This window comes from Danio rerio, chromosome 21, assembly GCF_049306965.1.
Source record: "Danio rerio strain Tuebingen ecotype United States chromosome 21, GRCz12tu, whole genome shotgun sequence".
In the NCBI taxonomy this organism is placed as follows: domain Eukaryota; kingdom Metazoa; phylum Chordata; class Actinopteri; order Cypriniformes; family Danionidae; genus Danio; species Danio rerio.
In genome coordinates this window covers 16,363,573-16,383,744 of record NC_133196.1, presented here as the reverse complement: position 1 = coordinate 16,383,744, position 20,172 = coordinate 16,363,573, and the positions used below count along the sequence as shown (strand labels likewise).

General features: G+C 35.1%; 1 protein-coding gene across 2 annotated transcripts in view; it reads left to right on the top strand.

Moving 5' to 3' along the window:
- Positions 1-20,172, top strand: part of mmp17a (matrix metallopeptidase 17a) — a 227,214-nt gene that overhangs the window by 139,686 nt on the left and 67,356 nt on the right. For both annotated transcript variants that reach the window (XM_073935110.1, XM_693509.11), the window contains 2 exons: positions 10,615-10,747; positions 14,627-14,762. In XM_073935110.1, coding sequence (XP_073791211.1) covers positions 10,708-10,747; positions 14,627-14,762 — 176 coding nt within the window. In that variant the 5' untranslated portion in view covers positions 10,615-10,707. The remainder of the gene's footprint in view (positions 1-10,614; positions 10,748-14,626; positions 14,763-20,172) is intronic.

Genomic DNA, 20,172 nt, shown 5'->3' with positions numbered 1-20,172 from the left:
CAGTTAATGTTTAATTAAGTCATACTTCAGACACAGGAAATGGTGATAAATTGTTTATTATTATTCGATTCATTATAAGCAAGCTATTATTATGTAGACGACACAGTGGCTCAGTGGTTAGCACTGTCGCCTCACAGCAAGAAGGTTGCTGGTTTGAGTGCTGGCTGAGCCAGTTGGCATTTTTGTGTTGGAGTTTGCAGGTTGTCCCTGTGTTCGCATGAGTTTCCTCTGAGTTCTTCGGTTTTTATTGCATGAACAAAATTGCCCATAATGTGAGATTCTGTATGTGAATGTTAGAATGTGTATGGGTGTTTTCCAGCACTGGGTTGCATAAAACATCAGCTGGATAAGTTAGTGGTTCATTCTGCTGTGGCAACCCCAGATTAATAAAGGGACTAAAGCGAAGAGGAAATGAATGACTGAGTTGGCGGTTCATTCGGCTCTGACGCCCCCTGATAAATAAGGGACTAAGCCAAAAGAAAATGAATGAATGAATAATATTATGTAATTTTTTTAATGCATTTTTTATTTTGTGAATAAAATATTGTTATTTCATATGTAAATGTATTTAGGCTCAAATCAAATTAGGCTTCATTATGAAAAATTGAGATTTGGTGGAGATTTAACTGTTCTACCAGAAAGAACAGAGAGATACATATGATAGTGAATTGCATTTATATGATGAGTATTATTTGACAAAAGTATAATTAAAAAAACATAGGATTTCTTTGGCAAAGGCCTTATTCGTAGCTTGAATAGGAAGCCTTTAGACTAGCTATAACTGCCGAGATGAAGGCGGGGGTGGAACCTACCCCGCTGAACAGGGCCAACCTGGTGGTGGAAGGTTGGTGGGTGAACGTCTGCATCAATATCTGCAGCCAAATTAATGAAATGAATAGACAGCTTATATATTCCTTGTGTCTTGTGGCTAGGGCTGGGCGATATTGCAAAACAAATTATCATTGAATTATAATTAAATATTGTTTAACAATACATTTAGAAATATTAGGATTTTTTTTATTTAACCACTTTGTTTTAATTTACCAAAATTACTAAGACAAATATTTTAATAGTCAAAAACAAATATATTTAAACAAAATATCTAATCTCTTTAGAATAAAATAAACATAAGTGTTAAAGAGACTCTGAAACTTGATAAATAAAATGTTACAAAGTGTGTGCAATGGTAAAGGTAGATCAACATCTGTAAGGTGTCGATAATAATAATACAGTAAACACTGTAAACAAAACAAATTATGATATCTGAGTTTTTACGTAAAGGAACCAGCCATCATTATTCAAATACATACTGCAACATTACAAATTGTGAATTACCCCCAATGCTAAAAACACTTTTAAATGGGGAGCTAGTGGCTGGGATGCACAAGAAAAGAAACCAAAAAGCCACTCCGGCGACATCCTTACATCCTTTTTTGTGTGTGTCATGCAAGTTGCGCGCCTCTTTTAGAAAAGACAAACTGACACCCTAAGCTTATAGGCATTGCTTTCAAGGCATGCAGGAGCATTTTAATAAAACTATAGGGCTTCATACTGAAACCTTATATCAAATCAAATGTTGACAATAGTGTTCCACCAATACATATCGATACCAATTTTTTTGCCCAGCCCTACTTGTGACTATTGGTTGGAACTGATTGTGATGAGTGACGTGACATTAGGTCTTGCTAGAACAAGCGCTAAAAGCTGCATTGCTTTTTAAAGTTAGCACTGGAGAATGCCACATACATATAAAAATGATTGGAGAAATTAGAATGAATATTATGTTAATATGAGTAATATAACAGAGTATAATTTATTGTTTCCATTTAATGTTATTTAATTTTATTTAAAAAAAAATTAATGTTAAAGAATAATTGTATGTGTACATTTTCTTTTTAAATTTAAATAAGCAAATCCAATTTAGTATTTGCTATATATATATATATTTATTCTATATTTAGTCTATTTATTGTGTATTTATTTATTTTTAGTTCAGAGTATACCTATTTTACACATATTTTACTTTTTTTCTTTTTTTGCAACTCTAATTGTTGGTATTGGCACAGCTGGCATAAATAATTGAAGCTGATTGTGTGGAAGAAAGTAAATAAAACCATCATTACCCCAGTCTCCTCTACTATCTTGTAATTTTAGCATTAAGATAAGCACTAGACAGCAATATTAGGACAATCTCCTAATGATCGCTCAGCATGTTGTCTTATATTTCCTCAGGACGAATAGGCACTTCTGAGTTTTTGGATTTCTGCACTGCTGGTAACAGCGAGGGACTGGTGAATGCGTGTAATCTGTGCTGTTACTTCAGTGTGTGATAAGTGTGTGTTTGCATTAGCTGATATGAGGTATTGAGTATATGCACAGTGGCGCATCATGCATCAATATTTCCACCTGCAGGAAAAGAGCTCACATAAAGAGAGGAAGCCTCCTCTACAGAATTTTGCACAGCTGGACAGGGTGTAAACATACAAATGATGGCAGGATCAGCAGCAGTGAGGAGGCAAACGGAGTGGGTTCAGTTAGTGCCATCATTTATCAACCCACGGATAACAGTAGCTTGTTAATAGTCTCACATTTGTTTTAGTCAGTTGGTGGCTCATTTCATAAAATGCAAAATAAGTTTGATGTTTGTGAAGTTTCAGCTCAAAATAACCCATATCTCAAATGTGCCCCTATAAAAATGCGTGTGTCTCCTTAAATGCAAATGAGGTGCTGCTAACTAGAAGAGTACGGAGCTTTTACAGTCTACTGGAAAAGGGTATAAACAGAGGTCAGAGCTAGCTCCAAGTAGGTGGGCCTTTAAGCTCCAAGTGGGCTGTGCAAACCTGAAGTTTTTATTTATTTAATTTATTTAGTCGTATTTAGAGTTCAATATTGTGCTTTATGAATGTGTAGACCTAACCCTAACACTAAACCCAACCTCACAGTAACCTGTTGTGTTGTTGTTATTAACGTGTACACCTAAACCCAATCCTAAACCCAACCTCACAGTAACCTGTTGTGTTTTATTAACGTCTACTCCACCTACACCACTTAAATCCAACCTACTTGCGGTTTAAGTCCCTCCCACTTGGAGGTCACCCAACCTACTTGCGGTGCAGTCCCTTCCACTTGGAGGTCTCCGGGCTGCAGTTATACCTACTTGGTCTACTCTGACACTCCAGAAACAACAAAACAAGAAAATCTCATGAAGCAAAAAGGTCAGAAAAAAGTGCCAGAAAGGACCAGGCTTTACATTAGATTTAGTTCGTTGGTATCTCTTTCCAAAAGAGGTTAAAAAAAAAAGTAAATCTGCCATTTAGCAACGAAGCTAGTCATTTGGCAGACAGAAGCCCCGCCCATGATGCAAATCTGCATCTTTTGTGAAGTGAATTTGACTCGCAAAATGAAATAAACTCAAAATATTCACGTGTCTACTTATGTGCGAATAGTGTGATTTATTCATTAAAATGCATTTATTCATTAATTAAATTAAAAGTAGATTGTTAGGTTGGTGTTAGGGTTGGTGTTGGTGCAAAGTTTCTTATACTTAAATGTTTGTGTAGGAGCAGTAACAACAGATATTAAGCAGACAGTCTACTAATACTCAAAATGTTACCTATGTAAGGTAAAATTGAATCTATTGTCTCCAAGTTTTCAGCTCAAAATACCTCTATATCTCAAATTTGTCTCTATTTAGGTGTGATCAACAAAAAGATTATGTGTCCCTTTAAATGCAAATGTGCTGCTGCTTTCTAGGGCAGAGCTTTTACAGTAATCCGACACTCCAGAAACACTCCACCAATTCAGTTGGTGGCTCTTTATATAAGATGTAGAATAAATAAATCTGCTGTCTGAAAAATTTCAGCACAAAATACCTCATATTTCAAAGTTGTCCATATTTTGGCATGATCAAAAACATGTTTTGTGTGTGTCTCTTTAAATGCAAATGAGCTGCTGCTTTGTGGGAGACAGCAGAGCTTTTACAGTCTCTGACACTCCATTAATAAGCAAATTAGGAGTTTATTGAGCTAAAAGTCATCATTAATGGTTTGTTAATAGCGAGAACAAAGTTACTTACTCCTAACTTGTCTTCGTACATGTATTTTGAAGAGTACTCTGCTAACTTTTTGATGCATTTTTGATGCAAGTTAATTTTCAAGAGACAGTTTTTTTTATTTCAAGGTAAATTCATCTGCTCGTCTGTTTGAACCCATGAAAATGAAGTGAAAATCTAAGAAACATGGGTAGACACCATACTAGTCAGTAAATGTTTAGCAGGCATTAAACAGACAGTATTTAAAAATCTTGCACTCCTGTTTAACTAGTCAAATCAACCATGCTTGGAAATGCAAGTGGTGCAATCTTTTCTCTTTGAAATAGACTAGACAAAAAGTGATGTTCGCACACCCACTGTCCTTTTAAAACATGTCTGTAACAGCACCAGTTGCCGGTTTCACTTTAAACATTCTTTGATCAGATTATTAATGGGCAAATGTTAACCGATCATCCTTTCATAGTTGAAATATTTTTTTAAATATATAATTCAAATCTTATTACACTATATGAAATATACAAATTATCTATGCAGCACTATAAACACACCAAAACAACACACTAAGTTAAATGAATAAGGAGTCATGTGAACAAAATCTAAATCTTGTGATTTTAACATGCCAAAGTCAAAATGATGTATATAAAATATATTTTCCAACAACAAAATTGTGGCTAGTGAAAATGGTGAGTGGCTAGTAAATAAAACTACTAGTCACAGTGGTGATCAAAAAACTTAGTGTTATGCCCTGCAAGTATTTGATGTAAGAACAAAAAAAAAGCGCCAGTTTTCCATTGTGGCTGTGATGTTTAACAATCTACAGATATGAAAGTCAGCAGATACGAACTGGTAAATTAACTTTGGTCTGCAGACTAGATAGGGGGACCAACAAAATAAAGTGTGACCAACATTGGGATGAAATATTTATGTGATAATTCATATATTTATATAATCAATAATTACTTTGGACCATTAAAAATACAAGTAATTAATTAATTGCAAGCGAAATAAAGGAGAAAAACAGTAGTGGGTATGCTGACAGCATGTCCTCTTTTTTTTTTTTACTAGCACTTTAAAAGTTGACGTCATTCTAAACACCTCAAGTTGACATTTTTAATCACCCTCTTTTTTCCCTTATAATTAATGTAGCCTTGATGGTGTTTTTCTAGACGATGAATGTGATTAATCAAGCGACAAGCCTTTTTAGAGATCATACATTTTAATGAACCGTATCACACAGCCGTTGTGTTTTAGCACAATGCCTTATGAAAGTATTAAATCCATAGGTAAGCGCAAAGCTGCTTCATCTCAATGCATGGCTGAGATCGCTGTGTTTGCACAAAAACAACTTTACTAATGGATTCGGCTGAATTGTGAAGAGATTCTCTGTTATTGATCTGAGCATTAAAATTCAACGTAGTCTGGCTTAACGCACGACAGGGAGGAAAAAAGACAGGCTTGAGTGTGTCTGAATTTTCAGCCTAAATCGATGCTTGTTAATAGTCACTCAGCGCAATCGCAGTCGTCATCAGTGTCAAGCAGATGAGCTGCAGAGGCGAGACCAAAAGGTGTGGTGTGGATTAATGTGTGGGGCTGGTTGAAGAAGGAGATTGTAGTCAGGATCATGGAGCTGTTTATTAGACATGTATAGTTGAAGTCAAAATTATTAGCCCGCCTGTGAATTTTTTTTCCAAATATTTCTCAAATTATGTTTATCAGAGTAAGACATTTTTCAGAGTATTTCCTATATATATATATATATATATATATATATATATATATATATATATATATATATATATATATATATATATATATTTTTTTTTTTTTTTTTTTTTTTTTTTTTTTTTTTTTCTGGAGAAAGTCCTATTTGTTTTTTTTTTTGTTTTTTTGGCTAGAATAAAAGCAGTATTAAGATCAATATTATTTGCCCCTTAAAGCAATATTTTTTTCTGATTGTCTACAGAACAAACCATCTTAAGTTAGCATAATTAAAATTAGCTCAAGACGTCACACTAAGCTGATGATATATAATATGCTTGTTTGGCATGCTGTCCCAAGGAGAGAGCCCTAAGCTTAAGGGATCCTCAAGCTTTCCCGTAGGGCGAGAGGAGAGATTGAGCACAGGTAGATCTATAAAAATCTCTCGCTGATATGGCTACAGTGAACTACTTTGAGAAGGAAAAATACTGATGCTGGGAGCCAGTTCATGGTGTTCATTTGGCTTAGTTGGTTTACATATGATGCATATCTTTGGACGGTGAGAGGAAATTGGGGGACCCAACACGCGGAGAACATGCAGACTCCGCACAGAAACACCAACCGGTCTGGCGAGGACCAGAGCCGGTGGTGTTCTTGCTGTGGGGAATTGTTAGATCGTGATTAGCTAATGTGGGACCGGCTGTGGTCTATTATAAGCACGTGATCCTCTCAAAATTAGTTTATAAATAAACTTCATTTAATATAATTAACCTAGTTAAGCCTTCAAATAGCATATTTATGAAAAATAAAACAAATAAGGCTTTCTCTAGAAAAAAAATTATATTATAGGAAATACTGTGAAAAATTCTTTGCTCTGTCAAACATCATTTGAGAATTTGTTTGAAAGTTCACAGGAGGGCTAATAATTCAATTGTACATTTATATACATTCATTAAAATATTATTATAGTGTACCTTAAATATTATTTCATCATTAAAACATTGTATAATTGCATAACTAAATGATTTTCTGGAATTTTATTTGATCACAAATGTAGTTGACCTAATGCAAGGGTTTCAAACTCTCCAGGAAATGAGTTTGGCACCTGTGACCTAAAGGTTACAGATTTTTAGGTTATTAGCTTGGTTCACTTTTACTTTAATATATTTTTTTCATATATTTTTTAAAAAGTATATATAACTATACTTACTTTATATGTTGGACGGTTGGTTGGATTTGGTTATTACCGATATACAAACCAAAAATATACCAGTCTATTTCTGATCGTTTCTGAATGCAACGTAAAGGCAGGCATATATGCTGCCAAATCTGCTAGTTGGAAGATTGTGTGCTCATACACACAGAAAAAAAAATCATTGGATTTACTCAAAGTCCCTTTAAGGCAAGTCATTTCACTCAGCGGCCATCTTTGAAATACCTCTCAAACATCAAATTCTTCAAAACTGTTTGCCAAGCAAACGATTACATTACATTTTTGGAATCTCCGGTAAAATTAAACAACAACTGTCTCATAAGTTTTTATTTTAAACGTTACAATCAAACAAAATCTGCAATTTTCAGGTTGCCCAAACTAATGTGCATACACACTCGAAAGGAACAAGATCATGACACCAACCTCATTTATAGCAATGTTAAACTTTTTTTATTCTCTTAAAAATGCTTCATCTGAACACGCTGCTCTTGAGAAGAAATTCACTGATTGGTCTTGATGGTGAATCTCCTCCAGAAATGACAGCTTCTCTTTGTTTACAAGTTTGTGAGGGATTTGAGTAGTTGCTGTTTTGTTATGTGCCTTTGATATGATGGACTCTACCTCACGTTTGTTTCACACAGTTGTTTTCAAGTGCACTTGCTTCATTTAAAAGCAGAGATTTCAGACTTTGTGTGGACATATTTCTTATGTCTGTGAAGCAAGTATTTGCTGAGATTCAATGTGTTTGCTGAAAAACAAAAATTGTCCCGAAAGCACACATCTGGTACGAGCTTCTTGCCCAGAGAAACATCAGTCTATAGTGATTAATGATTGGCTACTTTATTCGCCATATTGACCGTTACACTTTTCCCTGTTCAAAACTATATGAGTGGCTTGTCTTGTGTATTCTTAAATCTTTGATTTACTACATTTTTTTAGGGCTTGTGGCTGAATTTAAACAGATTAAACTGAGTACTGTATTATTTTTTTAATTCAGCTCATAAATTATTTACAATCACTTACCTTAAAAAAAAATGTAAATCCAATGAATAGTTTTATCAGTGTACACCACAATAATCGTTCGGACATAGTGATTATACAATTTCATGATCTGGGGATTTCCAAAGCAATCTCATGTAATTCTTCACCAAAACATTGCTTTCAGAGCCCCTCTTTTTCTCACTCTCTTACTGTCGTACAAGCTTGTACCCGTTTTTTATTTTTATTTTATCCCATCGAGAGAAGCCGTATAGAAATCGTTAATGCTTGTTTGATCATAGCTCATGTCATGTGAGAGGAATTTATGAGCTGAGCGGCTTACGAGCTCCTGATCATCTTTAAAATGTCTAAAAAGTTTGTAAATTTGGGAGCTTTTACTGTAAGTGCCTCTCATAAGGTACAAGCCACAACAATCCTAGCAATAATTATTTCCAAACAACTTTCTTTAATGGGAAAAAATCATATACAATCAAACGAGAAATCGCACTGTGTCTCTGCCCATCTAATTTTTGTATTAATATTATTTATGTATATTTTTGTTTCAGACATCAAACTAATTCCATAATACATCACAGAAGTCATTAGATATGCCACAAATGAGATAACAATCTGGTTTGGGTTCAGCCAGATCCACACTGTACTACAGTATTTAGGCTGATATTTTGCCGTTTGTGATGCATTTTGAAAAATCCTACATCCTTTGATAAACAGTTTGATTATTTTTTCTTCAACCGGCAATTAATGGCCATTGCAATCAAATGTAATTGTATTTCATTGTCATTAAATTGAATTGCAGTGTCAGCAGATTTGCAAGTCCTGCAATGTAAAACGAATCATCAAACATTAAACAAGTCAGAGCATAGAATTTGACATAGAATTCAAATAGTGTCACAACAACAAACCATCACTTGCTCCAACCAATCTTTTTCATCCATTTTTATTGTCAAGACGGGACATTGTGGATGAGCCTTCGTCCTGCATATGTCTGTTTTTAACAAGACCCGAGTGTCAAAGAGGCTGGCTTTAATGCCATCTGAGATCCTGCAATGTGGCATGACTTACAATATAGCAGACGTGGTGTTCTTACAGTCTGACAAGTAAAAGATTGTTATGAATCGTACTGTGCGCTTCAGTTAAAAAAGATTCATGAAATACTGGCAGGATGGAAAGTGACATTGCGGACAAAGGAAAATACATTTGAAAAAGTGTGAAGCATTTTAATTAGACTAGTGCCTGTTCTGTTTTTTAATAATCTGTCAGGTTTTTTGGTAAGAGGTGAGTTCATCTAAGGACATGAGGAAAAAGTGCAGCATCTGCTCAGAGCAAATCATTAGAAAAGTCTGCTTAATTATAATATTTTGTGATGAATTTCTATTAGCAAGTTTAATATTTTAATCTAATATAAATCAGCGCATTCTTCCAGTTAGGTTTGAGGCTGTGACCAGATTTTGTCAAATTACAAATAATAAAACTGGTCTGCACTTCATTTATTGAATATACAACAGGAGATAAAGAGAGAACCGTTTTGGCTATGAGCCTTTGAAGGGTAAAGATTCTTTTATTAATAGATTTTAACAATTTTAGGCAATTTACCCTGTACATTCTCATACAGATCACAGTTGTCATTATAGATAGCCATAACTACAGTATGTCTTGAATACAATGGGGGATATTTTTGAAACCAGTATGAAACTATTTTGAACTAATTTTGGTATTTTAAAATATAAGAAACAGTGTGCACAAGTGTTTCTTATCTTGTCACATTCATGTTGTATGAATAATTCATTCAGTATTTCAGTTCAAAATCCACAAATTTTAAGTTTTTTTTTTTTTTTTTTTTGTAGTTTAGTAAGTAATTTGTATTTATATAGCACATTTATCATGGACATACACCCAAAGTGCTTTACAATCATGGGGTCTCCCCATTCCACCACCAGTGTGCAGCATCCACAGATGATGTGACGGCAGCCACAGAACAATGGTGCCAGTGCACTCACCACACACCAGCTATAGGTGGAGTGGAGAGACAGTGATAGAGCCAATTCAGTGGATGGAGATGATTGGGGGGCATGTTGGGTAAAGGCCGATGGAGAGAATTTGACCTGGACACTGGGGTTACTCCTCTACTCTTTACAAGAAGTGCAATGGATTTTTTTTATGACCACTAAACAGCTCTTACTGACTCTTGCTTATATTGTCCCCTTCACTATACTGGGGCATTATGACTCAAACAGACCGCAGATTGAGCACCCCTCTGCTGAACACATTTCCAACAGCAACCTAGCTTTCCCATGTAGTCTCCCATCCAGGTACTGACCAAGCTCAGCCCTGCTTAGCTTCAGTGAGTAACCAGTCTTGGGCTGCAGAGTGATATGACTGTGGCAATAATGAGTTTAGAAGGTGTTACTGTTAGTCATTTAACATTCCTATGATCAAGTAACTATTTAATATTCTACTTGTGACGTCTACTCTTTTGCTACTAAAAGCTTTAAAAATGTCAGTGGATAGTTTTGATTATTGGGGGAACTATATATAATACAAATGCAAAACAAATTGCTGAGGGACGAATGAAAATGCACAGCATGGAAGCTTTTGCTATACTGTGCCTGCTGCCTGGTAGATGTCAAAAAATGACATCTGATTTCTCCCACAGGACTGGCTGAGTAAGTTTGGGTATCTTCCACCCTCTGATCCTGTAAATGGACAGCTACAAACTAAAGAGGCTCTGACGAAGGCCATCAAAGCCATGCAGAGGTTCGGAGGCCTGGAGGAAACAGGAGTGTTAGGTTTGTATGGTGTCATGCTTTTATATTGAAAGGATAGTTCACCCCATAAATGAAAATTCTGTCTATATGTTGTTCCAAACCTCTGAGACATAGGGACCATTACTGTCTGTGTAGAATGAGAGAGCTCTCAGATGTTATCTAAAATGTCATAGTTTGTGATCCAAAAATAAAAGATTCTGGAGGTTGAGGATGAGTAATTAGAGGTCCCGATAAGTGCTTTGAAATGTGCAATTTTTATTTGATGTTTGACAAAATCTCAAGTGAAACATAAAGTCAGGGCAGGGCATAGCCCCTCCACTTAAAAACAAAAACATCAATAATGTTTAGTTTTTTCATTGCTCTGCACTGACAGCAATTGTGCTCAAGCACATCACATGAAAACCAAACAAGAAGCATTTTGAAGGGGGCGGGACATGTCGGATATTGTAGAGCATTTGATTGTTTGAAAGATTTGATGAGAAACTGAAGTATGAGGTGGACTCGTTTAGGGTCACATCTATGAAACTTCACATCTATGAAACTTTATTTTAATAACAGTAAATTAAATTATTTTGTTTTAATAACAGAATTTTCATTTGAATTTTTTGATTAGGTTTAACTTTAAATCTCTGGCCCATGGTATCCTTGAATTGTTGATGGATACAAGTAGACTGACCGATTAATAATCATAAATAATAATAATAATAATAATAATAATAATACATTTTATTTCAAGAAACCCAAGATCACTGTAAAACATATATATTATGATAAAAACGAGGCCACCAGCTCGTCTTTAGGGGGAAAGTTTTTGACGGATCAAAAAATTATAGCCTATGCTTTTTATTACTATTATTATTTATTGCCATTTTTGAACACAGAACATACACAGACAATAACATTATAGTATATTGACATCAAAATACAATATAAAAAGAAAAAAAAACTATTCAAAGACAAGATGTAAGGCTTTATGATAATTAACAGTTCTTTTTGCTTTGGTATTTTTTTTGTTTCTTTTATCGTACATAGATAATGACCTGTTTCTATTATAAAGTCAGTAAAATTAGGTTTTGTTCACTGCCCATTTACACTTATGATAAAAGAAAATCCATATATAAAATGACCAAATTAGAATATACCAAATTTTGAAGTCGATTGTATTCTCATTAAAAAAAAAAAAAACATCTTTCTTTAAACTCCAAAGCAAAATTTGTACTCTGCTCAACAAAAAATAAAAGATCACACCAAAATAATTGGGCAAATGATAGCTTACTCGCAAAGCATGTGCAAAGTGGTGTTTGTTTACAGTGCCAAAAAGTCCATCCACAGTGAAGGTATACAAGTGCAAAACAAATAAAAATCTAAAAAGTACCACAGAAACAACAAACAGAAAAACCAAATCAGAAAAATATACTCCAAATATATCTACAAAAATAATAAAAACAGTGTATATATATATATATATATATATATATATATATATATATATATATATATATATATATATATATATATACACTATAATGATTTAAAATTGTACAATATATACAGTTCAACAATTAAAATATTAACTGACAGTCTAAAAATAAGGAAGATGATAAAACACAAAGACAAAATACAGAATGTAGTTGTGCAGTTATAAACTAAGTTATTTTGAACAGATTTGACCAGATTTCACCCCATAAAAAACAAATGAAAATGTTTAAAGAGCCCATATTATACATGAAATAAGGTCATATCTTGGTTGTAAGGGTCTCCAACAACAGTCTAATATGCATGCAAGGTCAAAAAACACTTTCATGGTCTTATAATCTGCATTTATTTTTATCTAATTATCCCAGCGACTCCTGTATGAATCGTCCAGTGATTCATTTGTTCCCAAACCCCTCCTTAGCGCGGAGCTAATCTGCGCTGATTGGACCGATGACAGTCTGTCGCGATTGGTCGACTGCCTTCAGTCAGAGAGGGAAATGGCCAATAGCTAATCAGCAATTTAAAAAGTAATCACAGTTCATACACGCTCGATAGTGTAGGCGTGGACTTTAGCTGCCACACTATGGCGAGTGGATAGTGCCACGGATAACCGAACGAAGGAGACAGTCGTGTACTCGCCATACCACACACACACAAAAACACACACACACCTCCGGATGACAACGCTCCCGCTTCAGCCCGCACCCGCCAGGTTTTAGCCTGAGAACCCGCTCCGTTTTCTGCCCGCCGCGCCCGTTCCCGCTAGAGCGGAGAACACAACCAAATATCACCCAGTATACAGTCCAGACAGCCAAGCTGTCAGTATAAAAACACACACACAGCACAAAGTACACAAAGCTCGTTCGTTCGTTCGTTCGCTCTCTCTCTCTCTCTCTCTCTCTCTCTCTCTCTCTCTCTCTCCCCGCGCCAGATTTCTGCGGCGCGGGAATACATTTCCGAATAAATCGCGGGAGCAGAACTCTAGCACGGAGCTCCATAAACAAACAGCACGCGTCGCGTTTTTAACGTGACTTTGCACGCGATAAGATAATATATCCAGTTAACCTGATACAGTACACGCGGTTACAAGTAACAAATCACAACTAAATACATTTGCAAGCTAGAGTAAACGAGGCAACAACTTTAACCGCACGTACTTACACTTGAGAAATGTAGGAAGAAACCCATCCTGACGTCCATCAGTTACTCTTTACTGATCCTTCCTTTAACAAACTCAGATGAAGTATTCTTTGTAGCATGTAGCTTCCAGAAGTTTCCAACTGCTTGGTTATAATGCTGATGTTTCATCTTTGGGTAGAGACTCAATATATCCATCTGCAGTGTGACTTCAATCGACCGGCATGTTTGTGTGCGTGTGTTTGTGGGTGTGCGTGTGTTTGTGGGTGTGTGTGTGTGTGTGTCTGGGTTACTGCGTCAGAGGGCGGGGCCTCAGGTTTGAAATCTCCCGGGTTTGCGCGTGCACGTGAAAAACTTTGTTTCGTTCGTACGTCATGGCGAAACACCTAATGAGTCGGTATCAAGGCGACTCGTTTGAAGCACTATGATTCGACTCTTTTATAGATGAATCAACAGTTTTAAACACTGTATTCTTACAGATTTAAGCCTTAGCTGGATACTTCACTTCACTTAGAGCTGTGTTACACACTACATGGAGGGGAATTTTCAAAAACCCATAATATGGGCTCTTTAATTATAGTGAAACTGTATCCTAATCAGTCTGTGATTTAGTGCATATGAGGAATTGACACAATGCAAAAATATTATATTCAGTATTTATGACTTTAAAATGATTGTTTTAGGGCCCATATGAGATGTGTTACATAAATCCCAATATGCACCTTGGCTATTAGAAAGCAAGGCGAACTGTGACACATGTTCCAAGTACATCAGTTAAACAGAACAGCATTAAACATACACTGGAAATAAAACTGATTCATTCAATTCTCAATCACACAAATTCACACAATATTGTTGTCCCTGGCTAGAAACTATTTTTGTTTTATACGTAGTTAATAAATAATTTAGATTCTGCAAAAAAAGGCTACATTTGTATTTATTCTTTACATTTTTATAGCTAGAAATCATCAGCTAAAACTTGACATTACACTTAGAAAATACTGCGTATACTGATGTCAGAGCTGGGGAATATTCTGGTTCATTCTTGTTTTATAGATATAAATCATTGATTTTTATCCTTATTATTTGTTACCAATAAACATTGATTATTGATATATGTTATCCGAGTTTGTTAATTATAAGCCAATATCTATCATTCTAACTAATTCCAATTTTTTTCAGTCTTATATCCTTTGAATTATTTACAGAGAGAGAAAAGCATCATCCTCTCTGCATTCTGCACATGCATCCGAGTCTGTTTTTATGCATGTATGTGTTTCCCTGCAGACCAAGCAACCCTGGGCTTAATGAAGACCCCTCGCTGCTCGTTGCCAGATATGTCAGAACCGGATCTGTCAGCAGGCAGACGAAAGCGAGCTCTGGCTCCTCAGAATAAGTGGAACAAGAGGCATCTTTCCTGGAGGTACATTCGCCCGTATTTTTTTGGGACTCAGACCGAGTGATTCCTGTCAGACACGTATGAGATGCAGACGATACATTTCAATTCAATATTTGCTTAAATTGAAGCCTCGGTGGAAGTAAGAGATGATGGAAAGAGACTGAATTAGTGATGCAACAAGAAGTCAATTCGTGGCCAAGGCTGAAAAATATTCAGCTGAAATTACAGCATTTCACTGCCGTTTTCTCGTTTTTTTATGGTTGACATGTTGATGCATCCTTGGATAACATTTTGATTTTACAGCTTGAAGATACCAGGTTAGCTGCTGTTTTAAAGTTGTAAAATAGTTTGTTATATACTGATTAGATTTTAATTAAATCTGAATTAGAGTTTTTTTTAGGGCTGTAAAATAATTGGGATTTGTTCTTGTTTTCTAGTATAGAATACAAAGTTTTGTTTATATTTTTGCTTGAATACATTAGGTTAGTGGGCCACATGGTGGCTCAGCGGTTAGCACTGTCTACTCACAGCAAGAAAATCGCTGGTACAAGTCCTGGCTGGGTCAGTTGGCATTTCTGTGTGGAATTTTGCATGTTGGCTTGGGTTTCCTCTGGGTGCTCCTGTTTCCCCCACAGTCCAAAGACATGCGCTATAAATGGATTGAATAAACTAAATTGGCTGTAGTGTATGTGTGTGAATGAGAGTGTATGGAAGTTTTCCAGTACTAGAATGCAGCTGAAAGAGCATCCACTGTGTAAAACATATGCTGGATAAGCTGGCAGTTCATTCCACTGTGGCGACCCCTTATGAATAAAGGGACTAAGCTGAAGGAAAATAAAAAAAGTGAATACATTATGATATAAACTGGTTCATATTCTGAATTATTTGCTTATATTTAGATTATAAAACTAAAAAATATTGGGCTATATTCAGATTTCATGGCTAGAAATTTTGCTTCATGTTATAGTTATAAACTATAGTTTATAAAAAGTTTATATATAGTTTATATATAGTTTATATTATTATATTTATATTCAGATTATTATGCAAATAAAAACAAGAGCTAATGTTCAGACTTGTTTTTTTTTTTTTTTTGTAGGTAAAAAAAACTGGACCAATTTCTTGTTTTATCGTGTACAGTTCCAGTTGTTTTTAAAAAAATGTAATTCTAATTATATGTAATTATATGTATGTGTATATATATATATATATATATATATATATATATATATATATATATATATATATATATATATATATTAAAAAATATATATAATTAAAAAAAGGCTAGAAATAAGTTTGATTTGTTATTTTTATAATTAACTGGAGAATATTCTGATATATTATTTGGTTGTAAGGGTTAAGTTTTTTCGCAAACAAAAATAAAATATGTTATCATTTAAATTCAGATTTGAATTAGCTAGAAAATATTATTGTTTTCATAGCTAGCAAATATTGGTTTATACTCTTTTATCTCTTAACAATTGTATCAGTATTCTGATTTAAGAGTCAACATTTTTATTTATTTTTTATTTTTTGACAACAGAATATTCAGCTTATTGAGACACATGTTGTGATTATTTGCCAGTAACTATTGTGTTGTGTTTTATCTGTATAACTCAGGTTGAAGTCTTTGGGTTCTATTTTTAACGATCTAAACCAGGGGTGGGCAAACTTGGTCCTGGAGGGCTGGTGTCCTACATAGTTTAGCTGCAACACTAATCAAACACACCTGAACATGCTAATCAGTGTCTTCAAGATCACTACAAATCTATAAGCAGGTGTGTGTGATTAGAGTTGGAACTAAACTGTGCAGTACACCGGCCCTCCAGGACCGAGTTTGCCCAAACCTGATCTAAACGCAAAGTCTAAAGCACATGGTACAAAAGCATTAAGGGCGTCTGAATCCACTTTTGCTATTTTATGTATAGAAAAATACGTTCTGCACCCCGGCGTATGGTCTAATAGGGTTGTGCTTATTCTACTAATGAGTTATGGGTGTTTTTTGAGCATAACGTTCAATAAACCTTATAAAATAAAGTCTTATCTCCCATTTCTTTTAAGAGTCAGTAGTATATTGCACATATGCTATTTACATGGCAGACTTCGAAAGTGGAAAAACTTAATGCTTCTCTAGCTAAACGAACCATAATTGTAAATAATTCCTAAAATCAGAGGGCAATAATAGTTGGATAACACTCATGTAGAAGTGTATAAACCTAACCGTAAGCCTAAACTGAACAAAAATTTTAAATGTATCTCTTAAGTCGGATTGGCTGATTGGAATGTTGATCCAGGAACATGTCTTACTTGTGAAACAGGTTAGGGTACAAAGAAACTGTGAATTGTTTTCACAAATATCGGCCTGTTCTGATGTATTAGCTGCAGTCATAAATGTTGGTTTATAATCCAATTTGATAGCATAAGAATAATGTCTTCTGCTGAAGCTATGAAATAAATATATTCAGATTTTATGACTTGAAAATATTGTCTTAAACTCTGATTGATATTCTGAATTCATAACTAGAAAATATTGTTTTTATAGCAGTATAATACCAGTTGACATCTTCATCTTCCACAGAGATAATATTGGCTTATATTGTGATGTTATCAGTGGTGTAGAGTATAGCAGAGAAATGTCAGAAATCCCTCAATGCAGACTGTTCCAATTTCCATCTGAGAAATCCGGCTCCTGAACACCGCGGCTTCTTGAGGCTGTCTGTTTTGAGGACAGATTGACAATGTGAATGTGTCTGTTCTTGAAGCGTGTGTGCGTGTGGTGTGTAATACTGGCTTTTGTTTACAGACACTTGTCTCGGGTTTTATACCGTGTTCTTCTTCTGTTTCTCATTACAGAAGCCCACTGTGATCTCAGTCTCCGTGTGTTGTCAGTCACATAGGCATACACTCCTACTATTCATATTGTGAAATACACCCCTGGCGTGGATTTAATTGGTAAAACATCAATGATTAGACATGTTTAGTTGTTTCGTGACCTGGTGAATTAAGTCCCCGCACACGTTCCCCAGTGCCGGGAAATATATTACCTCACAATCAATATAACATTTCCATGAAAAATTAATCCGCTTCCTCAAGCACACGGCTGAGAAACATGTTTTTTAAGGATTTATTTCAGATCAAGGTGGTGCTTTTTTCCCCTCTTCATTTATGGAAGATATTTCAGCCCTCATTTAAATGGCTTCATCGACATTCCCTGACATTTAAATACCTCATAAAATAGCTTGATTAGTGCTGTTTTCCTTACTTAAAAGTGGCAAATTCAAAGCACTTGTCGCTTTAATAAACAAAAATAGACTTTCAAGCGAGTGAAGAGGGACTAATAATCTGTACGTTTGGTCCTGATTCACAGAAGACATTTTTAAAAGTTTATGTATATATATATTTATATATATGTGTGTGTGTGTGTGTGTGTGTGTGTGTGTGTGTGTGTGTGTGTGTGTGTGTGTGTGTGTGTGTGTGTGTGTGTGTGTGTGTGTGTGTGTGTGTGTGTGTGTGTGTATATATATATATATATATATATATATATATATATATATATACAACAGTTCTGTCTGGTTCTTGAATCTGATTGGCTGATAGCGGTGCAATATTTCGCCAGTAACACCACACAAAGGTCTCTTCACCCTTCATCTCTGTGTATTACTCTGCCCACATACAACCAGCAACAGAGAGACGCTACAGTTTGACAAACATTACTGTTGTTAGACAACAAAATGTACTTTTGAGGCTTTTTTAGTCTAGAATGTAGTTGTTTAGCTTGCAACTAGGCAGTTTATTTGTAAGAGTAAGGCTTATTTTAAAATATTTACAGTTTCTGAGAGGGCTCATCGGTGTCGGTTGACGTTTTCTATCCATAAGATGGCGGCAAAACCGCATAATAAGCCCTTATGCTTGGAAGATATAACAGTCTGATTTCTAAGTACAGCAGATCATATCAATATTAAACTGGTAAGCACATCTGCCAACACTTCCGTTTTTCATGGGAGTATCTCGTATTTCAGACCAGTCTCCCGCAACCATCCCATTTTTATTTCTTCCTGAAGAACTCCCATAATTTCCCCCACCCCCCTCTTTGGTAAAGTATGTAAACTAAACTTTGGTACAGTACCCAATCGAAGCGGCCGCCCAAAACCCGCTGCAATCAAGTCAATCCCTTTCTTTTGTATGTTGTGGTGCTATATTTATACCGATTTGCTCGCATATCAGAAATGTGTGTTGTGCTGGCAGATTGAAATAAGCAAAGTCTGCACGTGTTTAGCATTTTTCCTTATCGCAAACACAACAGCATGCTGGTAGTGACTTTGTTGTTATTTTCGGGGTTAATTATTGTGAAATCCCGATTGCAATAGAGAACTACTGTAGACTGTAACACTACTCTGTAGACGGATGGCATTTCATGTCACGTTTAGCCTTATAATCTTAAAGTGTGCGCAAAATCAGCAGTTTTGTCACGGGCCTTTGGCCTCGTGCCAACGGACGCCTCCCATCAGTGCTGATATACAGCCATATCACATTGCTACTCGTGTAATATTGCTCAAATACAGTTGAAGTCAGAATTTTTAGTCTCCTTAATTATTAGCACCCCTATTTATTTTTTCCCGAATTTCTGTTTAATGGAAAAAATATTGTTTCAATACGTTTCTAATCATAATAGTTTTAATAACTCATCTCTAATAACTGATTTATTTTATCTTTGCCGTGATGACAGTAAATAATATTTTACTAGATATTTTTAAGACACTTCTATATAGCTTAAAGTGACATTTAAAAGCTTGACTAGGTTAATTAGTCTAACTAGGCAGGGTATGGTAATTAGGCAAGTTATTGTATAACGAGGGTTTGTTCTGTAGACTGTGAGGAAAAAATTTAGCTTAAAGGGGATAATAATTTTGTCCTTAAAATGGTTCATAAAACATTACAAACTGCTTTTATTCTAGCCGAAATAAAACAAATGAGACTTTTTTCTGAAGAAAAAAACATTATCAGACATACTTTGAACATTTCCTTGCTCTTTTAAACATAATTTGGGAAATATTTAAAAAAGAAAACAAAGAGGGGCTAACAATTCTGACTCCAACTGCGTGTATGTATATATATATAGTGCTTAGCACAGTTGTCACGATACCATTAATTAATCCTATACCAGCTAAAGTAACACAATACCAAGTAGTATTGCGATACTGTAATTCTTAACTCAGATTTTATAGAAAATTGTCAGATATACTATATTTTTATGTTAAAATAGGCCTACTTGAATGTAATTCATAATTCCCTTAAGCCCAAAAAGTATTCACTTTCATGTTTTTCCCAAACATTGGAATTATAAATATGAAGGACATTTTTACTGTATTTCAGATAATTTAATAATTTATTATTCAGCAGACAGTCTCCTTTGCTTTGTTTTGGCTGAAAT